The sequence below is a fragment of the Sander vitreus genome, chromosome 4 (genome assembly GCF_031162955.1).
Source record: "Sander vitreus isolate 19-12246 chromosome 4, sanVit1, whole genome shotgun sequence".
In the NCBI taxonomy this organism is placed as follows: domain Eukaryota; kingdom Metazoa; phylum Chordata; class Actinopteri; order Perciformes; family Percidae; genus Sander; species Sander vitreus.
In genome coordinates, this window is record NC_135858.1 from 7317828 (window position 1) to 7343871 (window position 26044).

At 39.3% G+C, this 26044-nt stretch overlaps 2 protein-coding genes across 4 annotated transcripts; both read right to left on the reverse strand.

Moving 5' to 3' along the window:
* Positions 1-3728: 3728 nt before the first annotated feature.
* Positions 3729-15298, reverse strand: LOC144516562 (interferon-induced GTP-binding protein Mx-like). 2 transcript variants are annotated; one of them, XM_078247936.1, is made up of 12 exons: positions 12080-12585; positions 10530-10667; positions 10245-10399; positions 9593-9731; positions 9117-9315; positions 8956-9034; positions 6879-7001; positions 6636-6771; positions 6403-6561; positions 6196-6272; positions 5803-6066; positions 3729-5678 (listed from the first exon to the last, which is right to left on the reverse strand). In XM_078247936.1, exons 1-12 carry the CDS (start codon positions 12264-12266, stop codon positions 5454-5456), a joined length of 1881 nt encoding a protein of 626 aa, XP_078104062.1. In that variant the 5' UTR covers positions 12267-12585; the 3' UTR covers positions 3729-5453. The 2 variants fall into 2 exon arrangements, with proteins under 2 accessions (XP_078104062.1, XP_078104063.1); XM_078247937.1 differs by lacking the exons at positions 10530-10667; positions 12080-12585 and adding an exon at positions 15215-15298.
* Positions 15299-19044: 3746 nt separating this feature from the next.
* On the reverse strand, positions 19045-25500 carry LOC144516563 (interferon-induced GTP-binding protein Mx-like). Of its 2 annotated transcripts, none has more exons than XM_078247940.1 (13): positions 25315-25500; positions 24995-25196; positions 24661-24798; positions 24370-24524; positions 22743-22881; positions 22447-22645; positions 22278-22356; positions 22063-22185; positions 21818-21959; positions 21416-21574; positions 21234-21310; positions 20898-21149; positions 19045-20124 (listed from the first exon to the last, which is right to left on the reverse strand). In XM_078247940.1, the coding sequence occupies exons 1-13, from the start codon at positions 25399-25401 to the stop codon at positions 19858-19860; spliced, it is 2019 nt and encodes a 672-aa protein (XP_078104066.1). In that variant the 5' UTR covers positions 25402-25500; the 3' UTR covers positions 19045-19857. The 2 variants fall into 2 exon arrangements, with proteins under 2 accessions (XP_078104066.1, XP_078104065.1); XM_078247939.1 differs by having other exon boundaries at positions 19045-20148.
* Between the last annotated feature and the right edge of the window lie 544 nt (positions 25501-26044).

A 26044-nucleotide genomic window follows, 5' to 3' on the forward strand; every position in this document is an offset into this window, starting at 1 on the left:
CTTTAACGTAACATTTTCGTCTTTCGTCTTTCATTAGTGTCTATGTATAGTTAAGTAATTATTATTCTATTTTTGATATATGTGTAGCCTGTTGTACTTGAGTAGGTAGAGAACTTGCACTGAAAATGGACTTGCACTGAAACTCTCTTACACTATGTTACCATTGCACCTTTCTGCATTTTTTTGCTACAATTTAATTTTACTGTAAGGGCACACTATTGAGATCTTCCTTTGTATTTTTGTAGTATGTATGTGTACGTGGATGTCATATTTCTGTGTGCATATGTGTGTGTGTATGTGTATAAGCTATTGGACACCTTAATTTCCTTCAGGATTAATAAAGTATCTCTATCTATCTCTATCTATCTAGCTATCTTAGTTTGTTGAACCCCTAAAGGTGTTCTTAATTTATAAAGAAACAATTTTTTTACTGTAAAAATCTTTTAAGAAAATAAAATTGATGTATTTCATTTAACCTTGCATAATGCTTTTCTTTCTCAGCAGCCATATTCACTTTCTGTTTTAATCTCCTCAAATAAAATCCACATTTTTTTCAGATCATGTCTCTCCCCCTTCTGTGGTAATTAGTATTACAGTTGTACATATCCTATTAGGCTATTACCCTCAGGCTCCTACAGTGTCCCCTTGTCACATTCTGATGTTGCTGGTCAGTTTCTTGAAGGCTTTTGTCCATCTTATATTCTTTCTCTCTAAGCAAATTTTTTGTGCTTTAGTGCACCACTTGTAGGGACTCCCACCGTTTAATTTAATTTAATTTAATTCTTTATTGATCCCCAATGGGGATTCTTTGGGGATTCTTTGTACAGTAGATTCCTCAACAAAGATGAAAGCTGCTTCACAAATATAACAATGGGCCACTGAAACCTCTACAGATGAACCTCCGGACCAGCTGTTGATGACTTGAGGAGACTTATCAAAGTTATTATTTTATTTTCAAGCATACTGAACCCTTAACTGAACACTGCCTCTCTAGTTTGAAATATTATTTGGGCATCTTGTGCCTTTATTAAATAGCGCCAGTTAGATGACAGGAAGGAAGAGAGAGATGCAACAAAGGTAAAAGTGAAAACAACAACATAATATAACAGATGGCAATAATGTAGAAATAATTTCTGACTGTTCTAAGGTATTGTTACCTCATTGAGCAGATAAGCCGATTGCATACACACAAACAGGAATTTCACGGATATCTTTGTACGGCTGTGATTTTTTTGTTGTGCCTCTCTTGTTACCTGGCAGTATATGTTGTAGCCTACAAGTTGGCATGCTGCCCTCTTTTACACAGCTGCTGTAAAACCAGCCATGCCGGTTTTAAGATTTCCGCCTCCCAGTTTATAATGGAGATGTGTTTACAGTGATGAAAAAATTTGATTTGTCTTTTCAGAAAAAAATGTCCCAGTTCAGTTTTTACGGGAACTGATTTGTACCAAAGAAATATATAGTCTCTATGAAAGCTGTTGACAGCATCAAAATTAAGCTGGTGAACACTGGACCATCTAGCATTATAAACCATTTACTAAGATTGGTGGAGACCAAAACAGAGCGAAAAGGAAAGGAAAACAGCATTTTGTCGAGTGGGCAGAAACACAACTGAATGCTAATGTTGCTTCATGTCTGCTGAATGTCTGGCAGTGGATAACATGTTAGCCAAAACAACTTTATAAAACATAATGTATCAGAGTGGTATGTTTTTCAGCTTGTGGTTCTTCTGCCCCATGGCCAAAAATCAATGACTGCAGCTTTAAATATTATCTGACACTGGTGGTCCCAGAGGCATCGTTAGGCCTGGGTGTCCCGGGCTACTAACAGCCCCCAAATTTTTTATGAATAGCCCCGGATCGCTCTCTCTCTCTCTCTCTCTCTCTCTCTCTCTCTCTCTCTCTCTCTCTCTCGCTTATTTTTTTTATTTATTTTTGCAAAAACAAGTATGATATAATAAAAGAACCCCAGAATGTCACATATAAATTAAAAAAACAAGTATTTTCAAAGGCACTCACAGTTCTTAATTTTTTTTTGTAGCACTCATGGTAGAACTGTAAATTTGTCCAGTTTATTTTTCAGAGCAAAACAAGGATACATTTTTTTTTTTAACAACAACCAGCCTGAATATGAAAACTCTCTGCTTCTGGGGGAATTTCTGAGTTTCAGAGTTGGCATATCTGCCATATTCTGTTTTGAATGTCAGGTAATTGCAGTTTAAAAAGCACTTTCTTGTGTTTTTGGTTTGGCGCACAACTAGGTGGGCCAAAATTTATTGTGAACCCAAATTTATATACAGGCCGGATCTAAATCTGCAAGGGGCCAGATTTGGACCGCGGGCCTTGAGTTTGACACGTGCTCTAGAGGGTGGTGAGAGTCAAACATTAGGTACTGGCCAGTGTGGGTCGGCTCCGATAAACTTCCACCTGGACCTGGATTTCTATATTTTTTACCTAAATTTGATTTCTTTTTGGAAACATGTCTCTGTCTTGCTTCAGTCTACGAACTTGTGTAGCCTTTGTATAATGGTGTCAGTCAAGGCAGAGATAAGGCATATCTTGTGGTGAAAGTTCCCAGGTGGCATTGTTGGATAGTTAGTCAGGTGGCGGTTACTCCAGTGCCACTGCCCTTGCCACACTTGCCAATGTGTCCTGTTCTCGAGAATGCTAGGTCAATCTAACACAATCAGAATCACTTACTACACCTTTAACATTGTTATTTGAACTCAACTGCCAAACAAATACAACCCCAACCTTCAGAAGCTCCGCCCCCAGATTCAAAGACAGATAACTACTGGCCGGCACATTCAATACTGCCTCCCCCCTACCATCAAATGTTGCTGCCTATTGCTGATTGGCTGGAACAATGTTTTATGGCTCTTGCACTCCTTTGTTTGTTTTCCATTTACACAGCCAGGGCTGTGTATTAACACCGTTTATTTTAACGCACACAGAAAACAGAACTAGGGGACCGTGAGGAGATATTTACTGATTTTGACAAAGTTTATTGGATTAACATCACTTACTACACCTTTAAGGTAACTTCATTTATGTAGCACATTTCAGCAACAGCGCAATTCAAAGTGCTTCTATATTTATCACATTTTAATCCCACTAAAAGTTAGTTCTGACTCTGGGGACAGAAGGCAAACCTGTCTCAGATGACCTGACAGGTCTGGGTGGTTCATAATGTAGTGTGATGTCAGTGATAGCAAAGTGACACCTGGGAGAGAAAGAATCTCAGAATGATTGGCAGCACGCTGCTGGTTTTCGTGCTTCCCAGTCAACTGTAAACTGTATTCCTGGAATTTCTTCACTTTGAGCTTCCTAAGACTTTGTTAAAGCTGTAGACATATTATTTGTGTAGATACAGTTAAAAATTACATATCAGTTTTTTTTTATTGCTTAAATGAGCACATTGGCTGAAAAAGGACAATAATAGCTACATTTTGATGTATAAAGTATCTATGACAAGTAAATGTTGTAGGCGTGAGAGCAAGTTATAGAGGTTTTAAGACTATTTTTCAAGGCTTCCCACTCAAGTGATGTCATCACCCACTCTAAGTAATGCTTAAACAGTGATACCACAAAAACTGTGTATGAGATCACAAATCTGAATAAAACTGTAATAGCTAAAGGTTTTGTGAACAGTTTAAAGTTTGAATGTTGTCTGTAGGTGAAAGTATGTAGGAGGAGTAGCATTTCAAAAGGAAAGAAGCCTGAAGAGGATTTGCAGATTGCTCCATTGACTTTAATGTAAAATAAAAATTGAAAAAGCTTAATGTTTTAAAAAGTATAAATAGCAGAAAGATGTTAAAATCCCATCATGTGATTAAAGAGCTGAACAGTTTGATATTTGAATGGTTTTTGTAGCTGAAAATATGCAGAAGTTAGAGGCGACCAGAAGAATAAAGAATCTGATAACAATACTGTGAATGCTGCTAAATCATCATTCAGGCAATCACCAATAATGTGGATATAATGACTAAGTATCTAGCCTCATATATCAATGTCGATGTCGATATAATATTGATATGTTGCCCAGCCGTAATTGCATGTGTTGTTGTTAAGTTATCTTAAAGCTAATTTTCATCTGCAGTCCCATGTGCTTATGTGCATTCCTGGATAATCATCTTTTTAATGAGGCAAAAGGCCAATTACAAAGTAGGCTTTTTTAGAAATTGGAACCTTTTGTTCCTGAACATAAACATGTATTTGTTAGAGTCCAGCTCTGTGTCCAGAGGCCCTCTGACTTTTTGTTTCTCCGTTTTAGAGACACACATTAACATTTAACTGCCCCTGCACCAATTGCTGTAGGCAACATTGCTTTTTAAATAATATACTGTAGAGTGTTTTCATTTACTTTCATGATTAGAGAGGCTGCTTTCAGTAGGCTAAATAAATGTTTCCACACACCCAGTGTGACGTTCACATATTAGAGAATGTTAATAATATTTTCCTCATTATTGTATTATTTCACCCACCCGCTTTTAATCCAAATCTGTCTGTGGATGGGCCGGTATATAACTATAAATATATTATCTCTGGTACAAATTCTGGAATTGGGAAAGGCCCCATGGTCTCTGATGTGGGCACCAGTACGGTTAAGCCACGCGTACTCAAAAGGTGATATGAAATCACAATGGTCATTTTAATTTATGTCAACTGTAATAGCACCAACAAATAATTGGAGGAAATAAGTTTTTGTATTCTTTCGCAAAAGAACAAAAGTATATAATAGAGAATTATGACTGCATGTTTTCTTTTGCTATTTCTTCATCATTACATTCTTACATTACCAATAGGTCACTCAGGTCTTCTGACCAGGGATTATTGGTTGTCCCACGCACTTGATTAAACACAAAAGGTGATCCATTAAAGTGGTGGCTCTCTATGTGGAATGCCCTTCCTATTCTTTTACGGTTTGTGATCTCTGTTGATGCTTTTAAAAAACGGCTTAAAACTGGCTTTTGGCTCAGGTTTGTAATTTTGTGTTTTTAAGTCTTTTTAATTTTTATTCCATTGTTATTTTACAATCGTATCATGTGAAACACTTTGTGACTGTCGGTGAAAGGTGCTATATCAAATAAAGGTACTCTATTCTTATCAAGACACAGCTTGTTTAAATAGTATTTGCAACTATGTCTTAATTTTTGGTGTCAACATAATCAATTTGAAGCATCACAACAACAGAGAGAATGCTAGATAAATCTAACACAATCATAATGCACTCACTCTTAGACACCATGCTCTGATCGCCTAAATGTTAAGGTACGTGTTCAGGCCAAATCATGAAATGGTGCATTAGTAACTTCTGGTTTTCAGAGCATGTTCTAATATGACGAGCTGTATAGACAATGACGATTCTACACTTAATACCCAAAGTGACAAATAATATACTTACTGCCCAACCATAAATGTATGTGACAAGCTGAAAAACAAAATCATGCTGTTCTAGAACTCCACCAGGTATGTGTGGGCCTTCATGAGGTGTTTGAGGCGACTCTGTAAAGCCACCCTCTTCCTGCCAATGTCATAATCCTCACTCAGCAACAACTCCAATTTCGGTTTATCCTGAAACATCTGCAACATCTCACTCTGCAGCTGGATGGCAGACTCCTGCAAGATCTGGTAGCGGATCACCAGCGGGATCTGATGAGCCAGATGTTGGCTGACAATCTGAAGAAGGAAAAAGATAGAAGAGTTGGACTAACGAGGCCAGTTATTAAAAACACATATCCTCTGTCTAAACTTTGCTGTCATTACTTTTGATCATGAATTATCCCTCTACATTAAAACTTACTTTGTAGTATGATTTAATGTGCAACATCAGCTCCTGAAGTGTTGCATGATTATCCATGCTGTACACAATACTGCTTTCTTTATGAAAGTTCGTGCCTTTGCATTTGTCTTCCTTCTCTTCCGCCTCTCTCATTCGGTCACTCAAACTGCTGCAACTGCTGTATGTCCTGTCCTGAAAGGAAACGAGCAACTCCATCTTGAACTGGGTTCTCAGCATGGCTTCAGCAGTGGACTCTTTTTGTTGCATTATGGATTTGATCCTTGCCTAGAAAATAAGATTCTGGTCAGTCTAAACACTGCCAAAACAGAATGCAAATTAAATTGTGAGAGCCAAAAATACTGATGACAATCAAATCATTACAAAATCAATATCAAACCCATTAAAGAGTACTACCTCGGCTGTTGTAATGAGGTTAGGAAATCCAATGAAGCTACTGTGGGCCAGCTGTATGAACACCTTTCTAACAACATCTGGAGGAAATGGAAATACAAGAAGATGAAGCAGCTTGATCTCCACCAAGCACTTCAGCTGTATGGTAAGACAATAAAACTTGATTAATAAATAAAAACATTTAAATGTATCATATATTGAATCATATACCTCCTATTTCCTTAAGTCTCAAGACAGCGGGTTCTTCCAGGTGTTTGATCCGCTCCTTGACCATGACCTCAAAGGTCTTGTAGTTGATGAAGCCCGGCAGTTCTCTTCCACGGTATTTCTCTTCATATGCCTCCACCTCTCTCTCAATCCTCTTGTTCACTGCAACACATAAACCAATATTTCAGAGTCCTGCTGATGGACATCTGTAGACCAGATCAAAATGATACACTCACAGTTTTTTCCTGAGTGGTCCAGGTGGGCATTCCACTTCCCAAACTCTCTTCTGAGTGTAGAAAAGACATTGAGCTGGTCTCCACACTCCTCTCCTGTAGTCAGACTGATGGCATCCTGAGTGAAGGCTGTCACTTTCTGCAGCACAACAAATATTTAATATAAACATTTAATATTCATACATGGTATTGAGCATTTGTCTTTGTAGGGAGGTAAATGTTAGGTGTTAGAGTTAGGAAGCTCACATAAATAAGGAGGACACGTCTCTCAGTGTCATCCGTTGGGGGTCCAGTGCCGTATCTCTCCAGCTCTGCTTGAGTCTGTTCTAGCTTCTCCTCTATCTGCTCTTCCAATTGAGGCAGAGATCTCTGCAAATCACACATGGGTCAAAAGTTGAAGGGCAGAAACATCGTCCATGCAAGTACACAAATACCTGGCCCCTCTGGTACAGACACGGGTCCCTGGTGAACATACTGAACGTGCGCTCTTACGCACCGGTGTAGGTTACAAACGTAAGTCCTCAAGAGGACAATATAGAGCTAAGATAGAGCTAATCAGAGTGTTTCCATGACCACAGTAGTAAGGGTGCACAATTAATCGCAATTTTATCGAAATCGCAATATGGACTAATTCTGAATGAAGTATTGTGGTGCTGCAGAGACGTCCCGGGCCTACAAATCCTATCCTACAGACTAAAGGAAAACATCTTTGTTTGGTACAGATTGTCGCAAAAATCACACTACATGACTATAGTACATTTTTATTTGTGTTTCAATGAAAATGAGAATGATGATCCAAAAATGTAACATTCCCTACAATATCGTGAATCATATCGCAATCACAACATCAGTCAAAATAATCGCAATTTGACATTTTCCTCATATTGTGCAGCCCTACACAGTAGTAAACAAACATGTCGTCTGTGGAGGAACGTGCGCTGCTGTGCTTTCTGCACGGATGGAAGAAAAAAAAAGAAAACAGACGATGGGGTGTGTGTCTGAATGAAGAGGTGACGAAGTGTCATAAATATGCTTTGGCATACAGACATGTTCAGATAGAGCTTCATCTAACTGGTCAGCCATGGCATTTTGAGCGGAAGTGTACCCAAACATAAGGGGGCGGCTTTCTCTTGACTCTGTTTCATGCTATAGCGCATCTAGCATGCACACTCAAAGTGCAGCTCACACATTTTTAGGTAACACAGTCCAGAACACGATGTTTGAAATCAGTCTTGCGTAGCTCTAATAGTGTCTGCATTCGCGTAATTGTTTCTGTTCTAACACCTAAAGTTTCATGACTAGCATATGCAGGATTGGATCCAAACGCAGACAATGCATGCAGAGTGGTATTAATGATGGGCAAAAATGAAAGAACAAATCTTTTTGAACGACTCTTTTTAGTGTCTGATATGTACTGTCCTGTCAAACCCATGGATGTGTGAAAAAAGCTGGATACAGCATTCGAGACAAAGCCCCATTCATTCATATGAAGCCAAAAATGTTGATGACCACCGCTGGCCGAGCCGGCTACTTCCGGTTTAGCACTCTGCTAACTTGAAGCGGATTAAATGATTTAATCATGCGGCTCTTCTAGACTTTGCAAATGTTATTGGAACGAATTGATCAAATTCTGATAATGAAAGAGTCATTTTGCAGGGGATGTGACGCTTCAAAAAATGGCCAACAGCTGTGTTGTAGAGGCTGACATACTATAATGGACTGCGTCAAAGAGAAACTGATGCCATATTTGCAAAAAGTATCAAATCTCGAACGGTTCAATACGTAGTCAATAAAGTAGTCAATAATAATCAATTCAAGTAACCGATTCTGTGAAAATAGTCGGTCTGCCCAGTGGTTTTATTAATGATTTATTGTCAAAGCGAGGGTATTTATGCTTACAGGCAGCTGCAGGTAGGCAGGTACAGATACAGGTTACAGGTAATAGAAGCTTGAAAGCAATAACACAAAGCAAGAAAGCGACATTGCAACTTTGACAAACTGGCAGAGTCCTGATAAAAAATAACTGCTATATGTACTACTGGGCTGATTAGGGGAAATGGGAAACAGGTGAGTGAATGAGTGAGTGAGTGAGTGAGTGAGTGAGTGAGTGAGTGGGAAGGTCAGCTGAGTGGTTCTAGAGGAAAAGGGGTTACAGCAGGCCAGATGAGGTAAAGTCTGAAGGCATATGGTAGTTGGATGAAGAATGATAACGCATGGGCATAGGGGAAGAGAGAGGTGGTTGAAGGAATGGACTAGATACATAAGGTGACTAGTCATAATTTATATAGTGAATTTTTAGGATGAAGCAATAAGACAAATTCACCTTAATGTGATGCACCAGCGTAAGTGTGAGTTTTTCTGCCAGTTTAGGAACAGTGGCATGGCCTTCATCATAGAGAGTCCTACAGCAAGAATAAAAAGTAACATCTGCACAAGTTGTCAAACCCTATAATTTGTATAATTACTCAAAAAGAATAAACTTACTGGAAATGCACATGATCGTTGAAGAAGGCTTTCTCTCTTTCTATAGCTTCAGTCAGAGACACCTTGTCTTTGATGTCCTTCTGACCCCTGCACCGGACGATCATGTAGCCCTTCTTCAGGTGGATGACCTCATTATGGACAGTTTTAACCACTGTCTCTTCTGTGCCTTTGTCCACTAGGTCAGGCTTGGTCAAGATAACTAAAAGAGAGAGAGAGATACCTAAGAACTGAGTAACCTAGGAGGTGCTTTCTCAAAATTAGCTCTGTAAGAGCCAATAACACACACACACACACACACACACACACACACACACACAAATATTTGATGGAAATAAATGAAACCAATGATTTCAACTGCAAATACGATTTGGACTTTCATTGATCAAAAAAGGTAAACAGTCTGTCAATTATTCTACCATTGGTACAGCACCTCAGGGGCTTAATGCTTGGGCTTAGCCTCTACAAGCTCAATTTACCCAGAGTCCTCTCCCCATCAGGATCCATCTCCTGTGCCATCTTCAAAGCCTCTGTGGTTGCTATGTCCACGTTGCATGGAACAACCACCAAGCTGATGGTTTCTTGTCTTTTGATGAACTTCTGGATCAGTCTCTTTATCTGAAAGAATGTATTCATATCATACATCAAGTTATAAGCTGTACAACTACCAAATCACTATTGTGCCCAAGTCAGTTCTTATCACATAATGAGGGAATATGACACAACTAAAAGTCTATAGCTTTGCTAGCGGCCCCCATTTCATGGCAGTCTAATTTGCTTTGCTATTTGGACTGAAGGTCTTGCTAGTGGAAATGTCAATATGGGAAGTCATTAATGAGATGTTGTGTAGGGGTAGGTGAAATAGGGCCCTGGTCCTTCCTTTTTTTGGTAGATTTCTATACTGGTTATATCTGGATAATCCACAGACCTCACTGTCAATATTTTTCCTTGGAACAACTTTCTTCCAAAGACAATGTCTATATGAAAACTGCTCACCATGTGTTTTGGGGACACTGAACAAGCACACCTGGGGGCCCAGTTACAGGTTTATTCCTTGAAGCAGAGGCCCAGGGTCCGAGCCCGACCTGCGGCAATTTCATAAACACTACCTTTAAAAAAACACAAGCATACCTGGTCTCCAATGTTCTCCGGTTGTCCCTTTACAGCCACCCTGGCGATGCCGGGCAGGTCAATGAGCGTCAGGTCTGGAACAACAGGAGAGCAGATCTCCAGACTGATGAGGTCATCACTGATCCCCACCCCGACCCCGGCCATTTTATTCTGAGCTGGAGAGAGAAGACATGATGTAAAATGATTAAAGGATGGAATTGCTGATCACTAAAACCAAAAAAAAAAAATCAGTAGCTCCAATACTTGGCTTTTGATGGTGAAATTTAAGAATGTTGAATACTGTACCTTCTCTGATCTTTTTCTCCACATCTGTAGGGTTTTCTATCTTTTCCTCACAGTCCTGGTAGCTTATCTTTCCGTACCACTTCTTTCCTTCTTTCTTTCTTTTCATTTTCAGTTCGAGAGGACATCTTGTCACAATGCCTGAATTAATGAAGAGTGAATTATGATGAGGGGAAAAAGTGAAATCCAGTGTGCTTGTTGAAATTATGAAAAGCAGTTGGCGCTCTTAGAAAACACTTGAGACCATCTTTATAAAGTTGGATCAATATTCTTCATCTTCAAAACATGTACCAGGCAAAATAAATATGGTAGAGAAGTCTAACACCTATGTCAACTTTTTCTTGGCAAAATCCATGACCCAAATGTAAACAGGGACATTTCTGTAGTGTGGCTTTATGTACACATGGTGAACACTATACCTGCTAAACAGTTTGAGCCATTGTGGGGATGTTAGCACGCTGACATAGGCAGCTGATTGTAACCTGATTGTATACACACAAACAGTGGTAATTAGTATTACAGTTGTACATATCCTATTAGGCTATTACCCTCAGGCTCCTACAGTGTCCCCTTGTCACATTCTGATGTTGCTGGTCAGTTTCTTGAAGGCTTTTGTCCATCTTATATTCTTTCTCTCTGCCACATTCACATGAAATCACAATGTGCTGAGTTTTTGAGAGTTATCTTAAAGCTAATTTTTTGTGCTTTAGTGCACCACTTGTAGGGACTCCCACCGTTTAATTTAATTTAATTTAATTTAATTCTTTATTGATCCCCAATGGGGATTCTTTGGGGATTCTTTGTATAGTAGATTCCTCAACAAAGATGAAAGCTGCTTCACAAATATAACAATGGGCCACTGAAACCTCTACAGATGAACCTCCGGACCAGCTGTTGATGACTTGAAGAGACTTATCAAAGTTATTATTTTATTTTCAAGCATACTGAACCCTTAACTGAATACTGCCTCTCTAGTTTGAAATATTATTTGGGCATCTTGTGCCTTTATTAAATAGCGCCAGTTAGATGACAGGAAGGAAGAGAGAGATGCAACAAAGGTAAAAGTGAAAACAACAACATAATATAACAGATGGCAATAATGTAGAAATAATTTCTGACTGTTCTAAGGCATTGTTACCTCATTGAGCAGATAAGCCGATTGCATACACACAAACAGGAATTTCACGGATATCTTTGTAAGGCTGTGATTTTTTGTTGTGCCTCTCTTGATACCTGGCAGTTTTTGTTGTAGCCTACAAGTTGGCATGCTGTCCTCATTTACACAACTGCTGTAAACCCAGCCATGCAGGTTTTGAGATTTCCGCCTCCCAGTTGATAATGGAGTCGTGTTTTTTAGCTTGTGGTTCTTCTGCTCCATGGCCAAAAATCTGACTGCAGCTTTAAATATTATCTGACACTGGTGGTGGTCTCACTTTCTTAATTCGACCAATGGCACGTATGAACCTTAATTAAACCCATTAGGCCTACTTGTGTAACATTAGGAAACACACGTATAATATTTTAATTTTTTTGTCTCAGTGACTGGAACTTACCACTTCCTCTTGGCAGAGCCACCCCTGACAGCGCCTCCAACACGGAGCTCTTCCCCGAGCTTTGGTCTCCAATCACGGCGATAGCTGGCAGCGCCAAGTCCTTCTCTACACCCAGAGAGCGAAGAGAGTCAATGAGGTCGATGCAGGGACGCACCTTCTCCTCATACTGTTGGTTCAGAGTGTTCATGCTGTTATCTGGAAAGAAACTGTGTTTAAAAAAGGAATAAAACCGATAGAAAAAAAATCCTGTTCACTGAAATTAGTTTTGCCTGTGCCGAGCTACAGATGCTCGGATGCCAAAAGTGTGACAGATGCCAACTGCGGATAGGTTCAGCAATGCAACCCTCAAAGGAAATTAAAAAGTTAGATTTCGTTTCCTTGACTTTCTTTTTTGTTGTTGCTGTCACACAGGGACAAACACTAACGGAGCGGATACCGAACGTAGTCTATATAGTCATCTTCCGAGGAAAAACATATCAACATAACCTCTTTTATTTGATTTTATGCTACGACATGAATGTGAGGAGGAAAGTTGATTAGCAGTAGGCAGGGCTGGACTGGGGTAAAAAAAAAAAAATCAGCGCTGGACTTTTGAGACACATGTAAATTACATACCAACAGGAATCAACATTGATAGAATGGTAGATTTGCTTGACTCACCAGCCAATTTTTTTTTTAACATTCACTAGCCATTTGGCTACAAAAATCAGTAGTATTGTAATATTTTTCGTGGCAAGACTGTATCGATACACGGATGCCAAGTATTGCTTTTTTATTAAATAAATTACACATGAGCATTTAACTTTTTGGTACAAGAATAATAAAATCAATTGCTTTTTCAGTCCAATAGATGGACTCATTGAAGTGAGATGTACAAAGTTTTCCTTTGGGGACATTTAAAGTTAGAAATTGCAATATATCGCCGAATATCGCAATATGTTTAAAAATCACAATAATATCGTATTGTGACAGAAATACCGTGATAATATCATACCTTGGGGCTTCAGGTTATTTCCACCCCTAGTGCCACCTGTGTATATTAAGCTCTGATGCAGGATGGTCATATTATGCATCACATTCTTGGATAATACCTTTTTAATGAGGTATAATAGCAAGCACAGCTGATCAACAAGTATCATTTTGCAACTTTGCAACTATCATTGCAAAAGAAAGTCTATGAGCTCATCTATCAGTAACTAACCAAAAATGTGCCAATACAACAATCATCTCTGCAGCAATGGCTGCTCTCATTTCAGTTAAAACTGTGTAAGCTGCTGGTTGTCACATGTCCACATCAGTAGCAACCCCCGACTTGTGGGGACTCCCACAATTTCTTTTTACAGTACAGTCCTCAAAAAAATATGAAAGTTGCTTCACAAATATAACAATGGGCCACTGAAACTTCTGCAGATGAACCTCAGGACCAGCTGTTGAAACTCAAAACAATAAACAAGACCCGACTTACTACTTGGTGGTATTTGAGTATGTAAATGAGTGGTTAGTTCTGAATGGAGCTGTTGTGTTATTATGCTTATAACACTGACGGACAGAGACGTCCACACACATTCTTGCTGTGTGACAATTGCTAACCACTGTGCCACCTAGGGGGGGGGGAGCGATACAGCATAGGATTGCGATATTTTCCGTTGCAATACTGTATCGATACATGGAAGCCAAGTATTGTAGTTTTGGACTATACAAGTACATAATGATTTTAAAGGGTTTTCAATTGCTCTTTTGACCTGGCATCAATGGTTGAAAGTAACTGTACATTTACTCACGTTCTTACAATTTTGAGCTACTTATACTTTTGAGTTCTTCCATTTTATGCTTTATTCTACTTGCCAGTGCTGCTTCCTGCCCTGGCCTCGAGCAGGTTAGCTTTAAAGTGATGTGGTGCAACCCAACAGAGCTGCAACACAAAACATGGCCTCTAATCTGGCCACAAGTACGGTTAATCCACACATACTGGCCAGATAGGTCTTTAGGAATCAAACTGAATGAAAATCATAATGTTCATTTTAATTCATCCTGACTGTGATGACACTAACATATTAATTGCTGACAATAGGAATAATAGTTTTCCTAATTCATTTTTTGTTTTGTTTTTTCTTTTGCAGTAAACAAGAATGGACCAGGACCATACATGTCCTTATTTCATCATTAAGCCATGTTGCTCATCATTAAGTTGTTAATCATTAAGATTGCAATCACTCTTAGACACCATGCTCCGATTGTCTAAATGTTAAGATACAGGTTCAGGCCATTTCATGAAATGGTGCCTGTATATGCATACATGTATATGCAGTAGTTCATATACACTACCGGTCAAAAGTTTGGGGTCACTTAGAAATTTCCATTCCACTCCTTTACAGACAGAATACCAGCTAAGATCAGTTGCATTGTTTTTTTTAACCAGGGCAGCAGTTTTCAGATTACATTATGTGCTTACATAATTGCAAAAGGGTTCTTGACTGTTGTAGAAAGAAGTGGCTGATCTTTAATGCAATATCTACATTGCCCATTATCAGCAACCAGTCATCCAATGTTCCAAAGGCACATTCTGTTTACTAATCTGATATAATTTTAAAAGGCTAACTGAGAAAACATTGGAGAACCTATTCATTTTAGCATCTTTTTGGGCCCTCCTCACAACGAGGGCCCTGGGTACTCAGTCCCCTTTCCACCCATAGTCTGACACCCCTGGTTATATATAGTGTTTATGTAGAGTGTAAAAAGGACCCAGCACAGACCCTTGTTGTAAAGTTTGGCTCAGTATTTAGTATTTTAGGTATCTTACCATGAACCACAGTTGGACAAGTGGAAACTGGTTTGTTTGTGGAGCTAGATGAAAAGTCACCTAAAGTCAATAGGATTTATTGTCTGAAGACCATAATAATCTGTACAGACAGATGACTCGACAAACCAATGTTTTTGATGCTTAAAATGGTAATAGTTATGCATTACAGGCGGTGATTAATAACCAAAGTACTGAGTGCAAAACTACTACTCTGACACACCTGGTCTCCAATGTTCTCTGGTTTACCTGACACTTAAATAATTTCTGTTGCTTCATCAATACTATTTTATTACAAGATATTCACAATGCCGTTTGTTCAGTTGGATGGACTGTACCTTCTCTAATCTTTTTCTCCACATCTGCAGGGTCTTCTATCTCTTCCTCCCAGTCCTGGTAGCTTATCTTTCCGTACCACTCCTCTCCTTCACATCTTGTCACAATGCCTGAATTAAGGATGAGTGCAGTGGTGTAGTTTAATGTATTTTAGTATATAGGTATACTAGGTATACTGTTCTATATAAATATATGGAACAGAATGGACATATCAAAGTGGGGCGTCTGGGTGTGCTCCCCTAGGGAAATTTTGAGAGTCAAAGACTTAATTTCCTGCATTCACCCCTGACAGCGCCTCCAACACGGAGCTCTTCCCCGAGCTTTGGTCTCCAATCACGGCGATAGCTGGCAGCGCCAAGTCCTTCTCTACACCCAGAGAGCGAAGAGAGTCAATGAGGTCGATGCAGGGACGCACCTTCTCCTCATACTGACACATACATACAGAAGTTTTCTTTGACAACTTGACAACTATTGAAGTTATGCTATCCAGAGATGTATTAAGGTGGCCGTCTTGATTTAACTAGGTTGCTAGCTCGCAGGTTGTTATAATTGAAATACTGCTGGAGCTGCAGGGAAATGGAAAGCAGGTGAGCTCATGGGAGGAGCAGGTCAGGTGGCTATAAATGGCTATAAATAAAGTTAAACAAAAAATAATGTCTCATTATCAAGTCTGCAGTTGTAAATGTCTCACTGTTTTATCCAGAGAGCCAATGAGTCCCATTCTCCTCATACTGTTAGAGGGTTCATCATGAAGACTTTTGTAAAAATAAAAACTGTAAAGAGAATTTTTTAGGTATCTTACCATGAACCACAGTTGGACAAGTGGAAACTGGTTTGTTTGTGGAGCTAGATGAAAAGTCACCTAAAGTCAATAGGATTTATTGTCTGAAGACCATAATAATCTGTACAGACAGATGACTCGACAAACCAATGTTTTTGATGCTTAAAATGGTAATAGTTATGCATTACAGCCGGTGATTAATAACCAAAGTACTGAGTGCAAAACTACTACTCTGACACACCTGGTCTCCAATGTTCTCTGGTTTACCTGACACTTAAATAATTTCTGTTGCTTCATCAATACTATTTTATTACAAGATATTCACAATGCCGTTTGTTCAGTTGGATGGACTGTACCTTCTCTAATCTTTTTCTCCACATCTGCAGGGTCTTCTATCTCTTCCTCCCAGTCCTGGTAGCTTATCTTTCCGTACCACTCCTCTCCTTCACATCTTGTCACAATGCCTGAATTAAGGATGAGTGCAGTGGTGTAGTTTAATGTATTTTAGTATATAGGTATACTAGGTATACTGTTCTATATAAATATATGGAACAGAATGGACATATCAAAGTGGGGGCGTCTGGGTGTGCTCCCCTAGGGAAATTTTTGAGAGTCAAAGACTTAATTTCCTGCATTCACCCCCTGACAGCGCCTCCAACACGGAGCTCTTCCCCGAGCTTTGGTCTCCAATCACGGCGATAGCTGGCAGCGCCAAGTCCTTCTCTACACCCAGAGAGCGAAGAGAGTCAATGAGGTCGATGCAGGGGACGCACCTTCTCCTCATACTGACACATACATACAGAAGTTTTCTTTGACAACTTGACAACTATTGAAGTTATGCTATCCAGAGATGTATTAAGGTGGCCGTCTTGATTTAACTAGGTTGCTAGCTCGCAGGTTGTTATAATTGAAATACTGCTGGAGCTGCAGGGAAATGGAAAGCAGGTGAGCTCATGGGAGGAGCAGGTCAGGTGGCTATAAATGGCTATAAATAAAGTTAAACAAAAAATAATGTCTCATTATCAAGTCTGCAGTTGTAAATGTCTCACTGTTTTATCCAGAGAGCCAATGAGTCCCATTCTCCTCATACTGTTAGAGGGTTCATCATGAAGACTTTTGTAAAAATAAAAACTGTAAAGAGAATTTTTATGGCCTATATTCCCAGAATCAAATCATTGAACCCAGATTCCGGGCGATAGAAAATTATGAGCCAACTCGTAGGGTAGGTTTTTGTTTCCCTGGCATTTGTGTGTTTAAAATTGTACAAACACATAAGATGTCTTAATTCAGGGAATTCATGCTATCCCCTTTCATATAAAAATAATGGGGTGGTGACTCATCAGTGGGCAGAGAGCCTATGTGCTTTTGGTCTATTTATTTGTATCACATTAAGTCATTAATGTGTATACAGAATATATTATTGTAGCTGGTGGATATAGTTGGATACTGACATTTTAACATTATATTAACTGTATCAAGTTCTCATCTGCAAAGTGCAGTTATCCAATATGCAAAATGGAATAAAAAGTTTACTAAATTGTACTTTTCTAATATTACCTTCTGAAAAGGAGGGAAGCATAACATTTGGAAATACTCCATTTCAGGTGACTTCAAATTCTAAATATCTACAACCTTCCCTCATTTCACTACCTACTTTTTGAATGACCTGTGATGGGGTCATCTTCAGTTCAAGAGGACATCTTGTCACAATGCCTAAATTACGTGTGAATGAATGACTAAATGAAGAAATCAAGTTAACAAAATTGCAAAAAGTTTTATACTTAGACTGAATATTAATAGTTTGGTTAAAAGCTGAATTAATATTACATCTTCCAAATGTTGATTGATAAAGGCAAAATCAATGAAACGAATATAATCACACCACTTGCCCCATGGTCACACTTGAAAACATGGCGAAACATAAAGCAGAATCACACAAAATGATTCAAACAAACGGGGAGAATAGCACATACCTTCAGACAGTCTCTCAAATAAAAAGGTAAGGAAGTAGTTGAAATTGCAAAGGAGAGCTGGAAAGAGAGACTCATATCATGCATACTTATTTCCACACACCTTGCCAATTGCTGTGTCAAGTGTGCATGCTTGTTGGATTGTTATAAAAAGGTACAAAGGTTCAAAAGACATAGGTTTTATGTTACATAAAACTCCACAACAACACTTTTCAAAGTTAAAACCACAGACGATTTAATAGCTGTATGTGGCTCTTGCAGAATGTTATTAAAACGACATCACAAAAGCTTGTGTGAAGTGGAACAGATAGGTACATTGGTCAAGTCAATGTCACTGGTGCATGTCACTGTCAGAGTTCAAAGATGTGCCAAATCTCCGACTGACTTGGGACTTTGGCTTTGACCGAAAACTGATTCACATCGGGCACGTGAGTCTTGCGAGTCTGGGCTTTTTCATGGTGCATTCATAAGTTGTTATGGTCCTGCAACTGTAGTAAAATCAATTTGATCCATAGATGAGCAAAATGTAAGAGTCATATTCCTTTAAACACAAGTTAACGACTAGCTATACGGAATTTCTTTCTATGACAACTTGAAGGTTGTTGTTTACCGTAGCAAAGAGGATTTCTAAAACAGTAACATGCAGATAGAAGGGGAGGAGAATGCCACGTGAAATATGCGGCCAATGGCAGCTTATATACCCACAGTCTACATCCGGTGGGTCAGACTAAAATCCTGTGAGCGAACTCCCTCCCCTTCCAGTGGACCACCATGGAACCTTATTTTGTAAAAAAAAAAAATGTAGGCTTCAGTAATCACTGGCGAGAGACCAATAATTATTTGATCTCATTTGAATTGAGCCATAAATTACACTGATGTTCGTCAATAAAAAAGATCATTTTGCAAGATTCGTAAAACTGTTGAAGTGTAAGTCTGTGAAAAACAATGCACACCGAAAGCTAGACAGATAGTGTAATGTTTTGGTAATGCTGGGCAAATATAACTTTATCTTCAGTGTTACTATAAAGGCATTTAACCAATGATAGCATTTTCACATCAGCAACATGTATATATAAAAAGGTGAGGAGGTGAATATTTTTATTTTATACATTATCAAGACAGTATGTGTAGCACTGGCAATACAAGAGAGGTTACATATGTTATCAGTTTTATTTGAGTAAGTTATGTTTACATTACAATCTATGAAACGTTTTTACAGTTTTGGACTCGCATGTCCAACGGGCTTACAGCTGACATCATAAGCACTGAACTAATCAACCTGTTTAACTTTATTAGCTAACTTAGCTAAGTGTTTCTTTCACATCTCACACACTCCAATGAATAATATATAGCATGTGTTTGGGATTGGCTGTTGGGCTATTACCTAATATTACGTTAATGCTACTCTCTGTTGTTAAATCATGTTAAATAAAGTTATTATGGGGTAATGCTTTAAAAGAGTACGTACATCTACCTCCCACGTGTTGAACCCTCTTGGCATGATGGCTCACTGGGACACGTCAATGGACAACACGGTCGGTGAAGCTGAATACGTAAATGGTGTACTCGGTGCAAACATGTCTGTGACAGACTGATTGAGAGGCAGCTTTTGTGGTTTCATGCAGGATGTCAGTTCAAAAAAGCCAAAAACTAAACTCTAATACTCAAGAAAACCCATATGTTGAAAAAAATAAATAGAATTTTAATCATGTGATAAAACATGTGATTAATCGCGATTAACTATAGAAATTAAGCGATTAAGAAAAAAAATGATCGTTTGACAGCCCTACTTAATAAAATAAATTACTAATGTCAAAAACATGAAAAAAAATCTGCAACAGAATTTTTTAAAGAATGCGAAAATTCAGCAACTTCTTCTATTAGTAATCTGGTTTCAAGGACTGCAATAAGTTGTGTTGAAGTTGTATATGTTAATACTGAAGTCAGTCAACAGCATGCGTGCCTTTGACAGGCGCTTGAGGCGATTCTGAAGGTGGATTCTCTTGGCTTTTATGCCAGAGTCCTCTTGAATCAGGGTCTCAGTTTTCTCCTTGTCCTGAAGCATCTGCAGCATCTCCCTCTGCAGCTGGACGGCAGACTCCTGCAACATCTGGTAGCGGATCACCAGCGGGATCTGGTCAGCCAGACGCTGGCCAGCAATCTGTGGTTTGGAGAGGAGAAAGGGCTGTAACACAAAGTATTATACTATATACTATCTCTGTTTATGTTACAAAAAATATCTGTGTTTGGATTATACAGTAGTTGGACATGGTTTATACTGGAAGTTGTTAGAAATGATCTACTCTGCATACTATTCAGTATTCAATTGTTTTCTACTGCCATTTATACTCCAATTACATACAGTCGGTGTAGGGAATTTTTAAAATATTTGGAGGGCAAATTTTGCTACAACTGTCTATAAAGTCAGGGCATAAATAGTCATTAGTGCGCAAAGTTGCTGTTTGTGAAATGAGCTCAGATTAAAAATAAAGCATACAGTAACCACCACCTTGTGCCAACATGAGTAAATGAAAAATAAAGCATACTATTGCTATTTTAAGTACATTTACATGCAACAGAGCCGTTTGTGTTGAATGTATGTTAGACACAAACATGGAAGTTAAATGAATTTAATGAAAATAAAATGATGGCTAAAATATTGGCCTATACTGGTAAATATAAATTTGTTTGCATACTGAATACGTGTTATTTAGCTGCCAATTAAATAAAATGTCAACCATGTAGCTGACTTAGTCTGATAATAAAATATAGTTGAATGCCACCTTCAAAGAAGAATACAGGAGATTGTCTATGCAGTGGAAGATTAAAATAAATGTTTTCTTTCCTTCCTTTATACGGCATCTAAAAAGTGTGTGATGTATTAAATGCTGTGAGACACAAAAATAAAATGCCCAACATGTAAATTTCACTTACTTGGTAATAGGATTTAAGGTGTTTAATCATCTCCTTCAGGGTGGCCCCACTGTCAGTGCTGCTGGTGCTCGACTTTACTGTTACACCATTGAAGACAGTCACACACGGCTGTTCATCTTCCCTCTTCCGCTTCCCTAACTTCTTGCTGTATGTGCTGTCCTGAGTGTAAACAATCAACTCCATCTTAAACTGAGTCCTCAGCATGGACTCTGCTGCAGACTCCCTCTCCTTTCTGATTGCTTCAATCTTCATCTAAAGGACACAAACTGTTGTCAGTAAATATTCAACAATATTCAGTCATATGTACACAGTAGCAATGGGCAATGAAAATGATACCTGAGCTGTTTTGATGAGGTAAGGAAGTCCAACAAGGCTGCTCTGTGCCAACTCAAACAACTCTTTCTTCACAATTTCTAAAAGAGAAAATACAAATTAGACAATACAAGATCTAATAATAACTCAAATGTCTTGCATATTTAGATGGCCTGCAATCATTGTAGCATCATGATAATACATGCCTGCCACCTCCTTGAGTTTCAGGACAGCAGGCCCTTCCAGCTGTTTAATCTGCTCCTTGACCATGCCCTCAAAGGTCTTGTAGTTGATGAAACCCGGCAGCTCTCTTCCACGGTACTTTCGTTCATACTGAATCACCTCTCTCTCAATATTCCAGTTGACTACAATAGGGATGAATTTGTGTGTGTGTGTGTGTGTGTGTGTGTGTGTATGTATGTGTGTGTGTGTGTGTGGTGGTGGGGTAGGGGGGGAGAATTCGACATAAAGAAGGTCGACACTTGGTTAGTACAACAGTCAATGCAGCAGTCTACAGCAAAACATATTGACAATATTGTACTATCTTACTCAGTAGTTTACATTACAGTGTTCAAGTGATGTAATGACCAAGTTGTTAATGCACCTACATGTTGTTCCAGAGCGCTCTATGACATCTTTCCATACCGCAAACTCTTTTCTGAGTATGGCAAAGATATTAGGCCTGCCTCCAAATTTGAGTTCCTCTCCTGCGGCGAGGCTGATAGCATCATATGTAAATGCTGTCACTCTCTAAAATATAACAGGTTCAGATAAAAAGAAGAGGGCAAATTAGTTTTTTTAAGAAGCTCAAAATCGAGGAGGTGCTCTGATTTGTGTCAGCTCGTAAACTCACATCAATGAGGAAACCGAGTCTCTCAGTTGCGTCAGGTGGGGGTCCGTTGCCATATTTTTCGAGCTCTGCCTGAGTCTTTGTTAGTTTCTTTTCTATCTGCTCTTCCAGTTGAGGCAGCGATCTCTGCAAATCACAGATGGGTCAAACCTTTAACAACTGAAGTGGGCAAAGTCATCTGTGGTGGACAATAGTGGGAAGCACTAAGAAGTATTTACCTGGATATGATGCACCAGTTCAAGGGTGAGCTTTTCTGCCAGTTTAGGAACAGTGGCACGGCCTTCATCGTAGAGGATCCTACAGCACAAATAAACGTTACAGACTACATGCTGCACAACTGCTAAAACTGCAAATCATTGTTTGTATAAAATTAACATAAAAACTTACTGGAATTGCACATGGTTTTTAAAGAAGGCTTTCTCTCTTTCTATTGCTTCAGTCAGGGACAGCTCGTCTGTGATATCCTTCTGACCCCTGCACCGGACGATCATGTAGCCCTTCTTCAGGTGGATGACCTCATTATGGACAGTTTTAACCACTGTCTCTTCTGTGCCTTTGTCCACCAGGTCAGGCTTGGTCAAGATACCTGAAAAGAGAGAGTCCACTTCGAACTACAGAAGTACATTCAAGTTTTGCGTTACTAAAAAGCCAGGTGACTTTTCTTAAAAATCAGCTCTATTTACCCAGAGTCCTCTCCCCATCAGGATCCACCTCCTGTGCCATCTTCAAAGCCTCTGTGGTTGCTATGTCCACGTTGCATGGAACAACCACCAAGCTGATGGTTTCTTGTCTTTTGATGAACTTCTGGATCAGTCTCTTTATCTGAAAGTATTCATTCATATAACATGACGTATAATTATAAACTTACAATCTGTACAACTATCAAAGTAACTATGGTGTTTGGGACTGTTACAATCAAATAATGAACAAATACATTATAACAAGACTAAAACTCACTACTGTCTAGCGAGGCTAAAATAAGCATGACACGCAAAATTGTTGGATGGATGAAAAATGGAAAGAAACAACCTAGGTGTATTAGGCCTGTCAAGCTTTGGATTTGTCCACGTGTTGAAGTAGTGTGCATGGAGCTGTAATAAGAGCAATATAGCGTATAATAAGGGTGGGTTGTATTGTCTTTAGACTTTCCGAATACCAAAAATGCAATATTAAAAGTGTAAGAAATTAATAAAACTGTTTTTCTCTGCTCTGACATAAGGCTGCATTCACACCAAATCAGGAGTTGTGGCAAAAATGCCAGTCCTCACATTCATTTGGATGTGGGTACGGAGTTTAGGCTGCGGCTTTGGGGAATGCAGAGGAAACCGGAAAAATACACAGCAGCCCTGTGGCGAAAAGTTGAAACAAAATCAACTTTTGGGGAGACGCAACCCCACATCAAGCTACGGTGTCATGTAACCTACAGTCAATCACACAAAACACAATGCTCTGGGGAAACAAATATATACACTAATGTGCCATTTAAGCAACATCTGAGTAATTAGCTTACTACCTACAGTAGTGACCTAACCCAGCATATCTTCCAAGGGCAACTTTGTAGAGTTACAGGTTACATTTACAAAAAAAGAAGAAGCCCTGTTTATGACCAGCACATCCACTGTGTAGTATTTTTCCACAGAGTGAAAGCAAAGCCGGTCTTAGATGCTACTTTATCAGTTATCAGTCATCTGTTAAAACACACTGTTGGAAAATACAAACAAGTATGTAAACTAATCAGTCAAACAGGATTATGCTAGAATGAAATAGAAGTACTGTATAACCTTGCATTTTTCTTGCTTCTTTATTTCCATGTTTTCAAAGTGGGTCATTAACTGATGAGGATGATGACTTTTTATTTGAATGAGAATCATCCCATTTTTTAAGATTTCTTCAGTATCAAAGTAATCCAGTTTTAGTTTTCTGTAGATGCATGGGAACAGTGCAAACAGAAACTACTGATAGTAATAGATAATTCAGCATTAGATAACTTTTACAGTGTAAGACTTTGAAAACCCCTGTTTTAGCCTAACTGCATTACTCAAGGAAAGGTCAGGGCCTAAATCTGTATGACTGGGATTCGTCATTTAAGTTGCATTGATATCCACAGCAAATTTCAAGGGGGTAAGTAAGTCTTCTGTTCCTGGGGCATAAACTGACATGTTGAACAAGCGGCCATGTAATCTGTTTATGACACTAGAGCACTGAAGGGGTCACCAAAGTCCTTATGATTCATCCTTTGAGGACGATGACTGTTTGTACCAGATTTCATCGCAATGCGTCCAATACTCAAGATATTTTACTCGGGCATACCTGGTCTCCAATGTTCTCTGGTTGTCCCTTTACAGCCACCCTGGTGATGCCGGGCAGGTCAATGAGCGTCAGGTCTGGAACATCAGGAGAGCAGATCTCCAGACTGATGAGGTCATCACTGATCCCCGCCCCGACCCCGGCCATTTCATCCTGAGCTGGAGAGAGAAGACATTATGTAATATAATTACAGAGGATGGTAGTGCTGATCACTGAAAAGCAAATACAACTCCCTTTAACCTCCTCCAATAGTTGGCTTTTGATCTTGACATTTGAGAACGCTGTATACTGTACCTTCTCGAATCTTTTTCTCCACATCTGCGGGGTCTTCTATCTCTTCCTCACAGTCCTTGTAGCTTATCTTTCCGTACCACTCCTCTCCTTCTTTCTTTCTTTTCATTTTCAGTTCGAGAGGACATCTTGTCACAATGCCTGAATTACAAAAGGGTGGAAAAAGAGAGGAAGAGTCCACGTTGAATCCAGTGTAGGCTACTTGGGAGAAATTATGAAAGATGTCTCTGATAGCACAAAATTACAAGTTGTAATCAACGGACGGACCGCTAGTGTTGATGAATGCCGTATGTTTTAGCTATTAGGATACAAGTAAAGAGTTTTTTTACTGACTTACCACTTCCTCTTGGCAGAGCCACCCCTGACAGCGCCTCCAACACGGAGCTCTTCCCCGAGCTTTGGTCTCCAATCACGGCGATAGCTGGCAGCGCCAAGTCCTTCTCTACACCCAGAGAGCGAAGAGAGTCAATGAGGTCGATGCAGGGACGCACCTTCTCCTCATACTGTTGGTTCAGAGTGTTCATGCTGACTCTTGTCTCCTGTGAAAAGGAAATAAAAAAAAGGTAAATGACAATTCAACTTCTGCCACCGTCACACAACCTCGGTGTGCCGGAGTCGGACTGCAGAATCTGGCTGCAATGAGAAATCAAAACTTAACTTTCGTTTTCCTGGCTTTCGTTTCTCACACAACCTCGGTTTTCCGGAGTCGCTTTTGTTTCTCTTGCTGTTTACAGCTTTAGACATTTAATTTTTTTTTTTTTTTAATTAGATAACAAACCCTACTGTAATTGTTACTTTAAAAAAATAAAAAAAATAAAAATAAAAAAAATAAAAAATGGATTCAATGGATTGGAGTTAGTAGTTTTATTGTATCTCAGTACTTGCAAGTAAGCGAGTAAAACAAGGTGGTGAGGTGGCAATCCTGGTGAAAGCAGATGGTGTCTGGAGGTGGTGAGTTTGTGGCAGGCAATGGCAGAGGATCAGCAGGAAGGCAGGCTCAGCCTAGGCAGTTGCTGGAGGCGGAGGAGACACAGGTGAGGATATTTTCAGCAGAGTCACAAGTTACGCTACAACGGGTCAAAGTCAGATTCTTCACTGGCGTCTTAAGCCTGTAGAGTTACCACATGGAGAGCGGAAAACAATCTGGCGATGAGTGAGTGAAGAGCCGGTGTGCCAGTTTAGCTGGTGATCATGTTAACTGGTGATATTTGCATAAAAGCAGTGAATATTCAACAAGGCCCTGCCCTGCGTTCTGCTCTGCCTCCGCCCCTTCTATCTATATATTGGACTTTTAATGGACTTTTAGTCTGAGTTAACATATGAGAGAAATATACGCCCATGTTAATTAAAATCGCCAATGGTTTTGAAATGTTGACTATATCCAAGT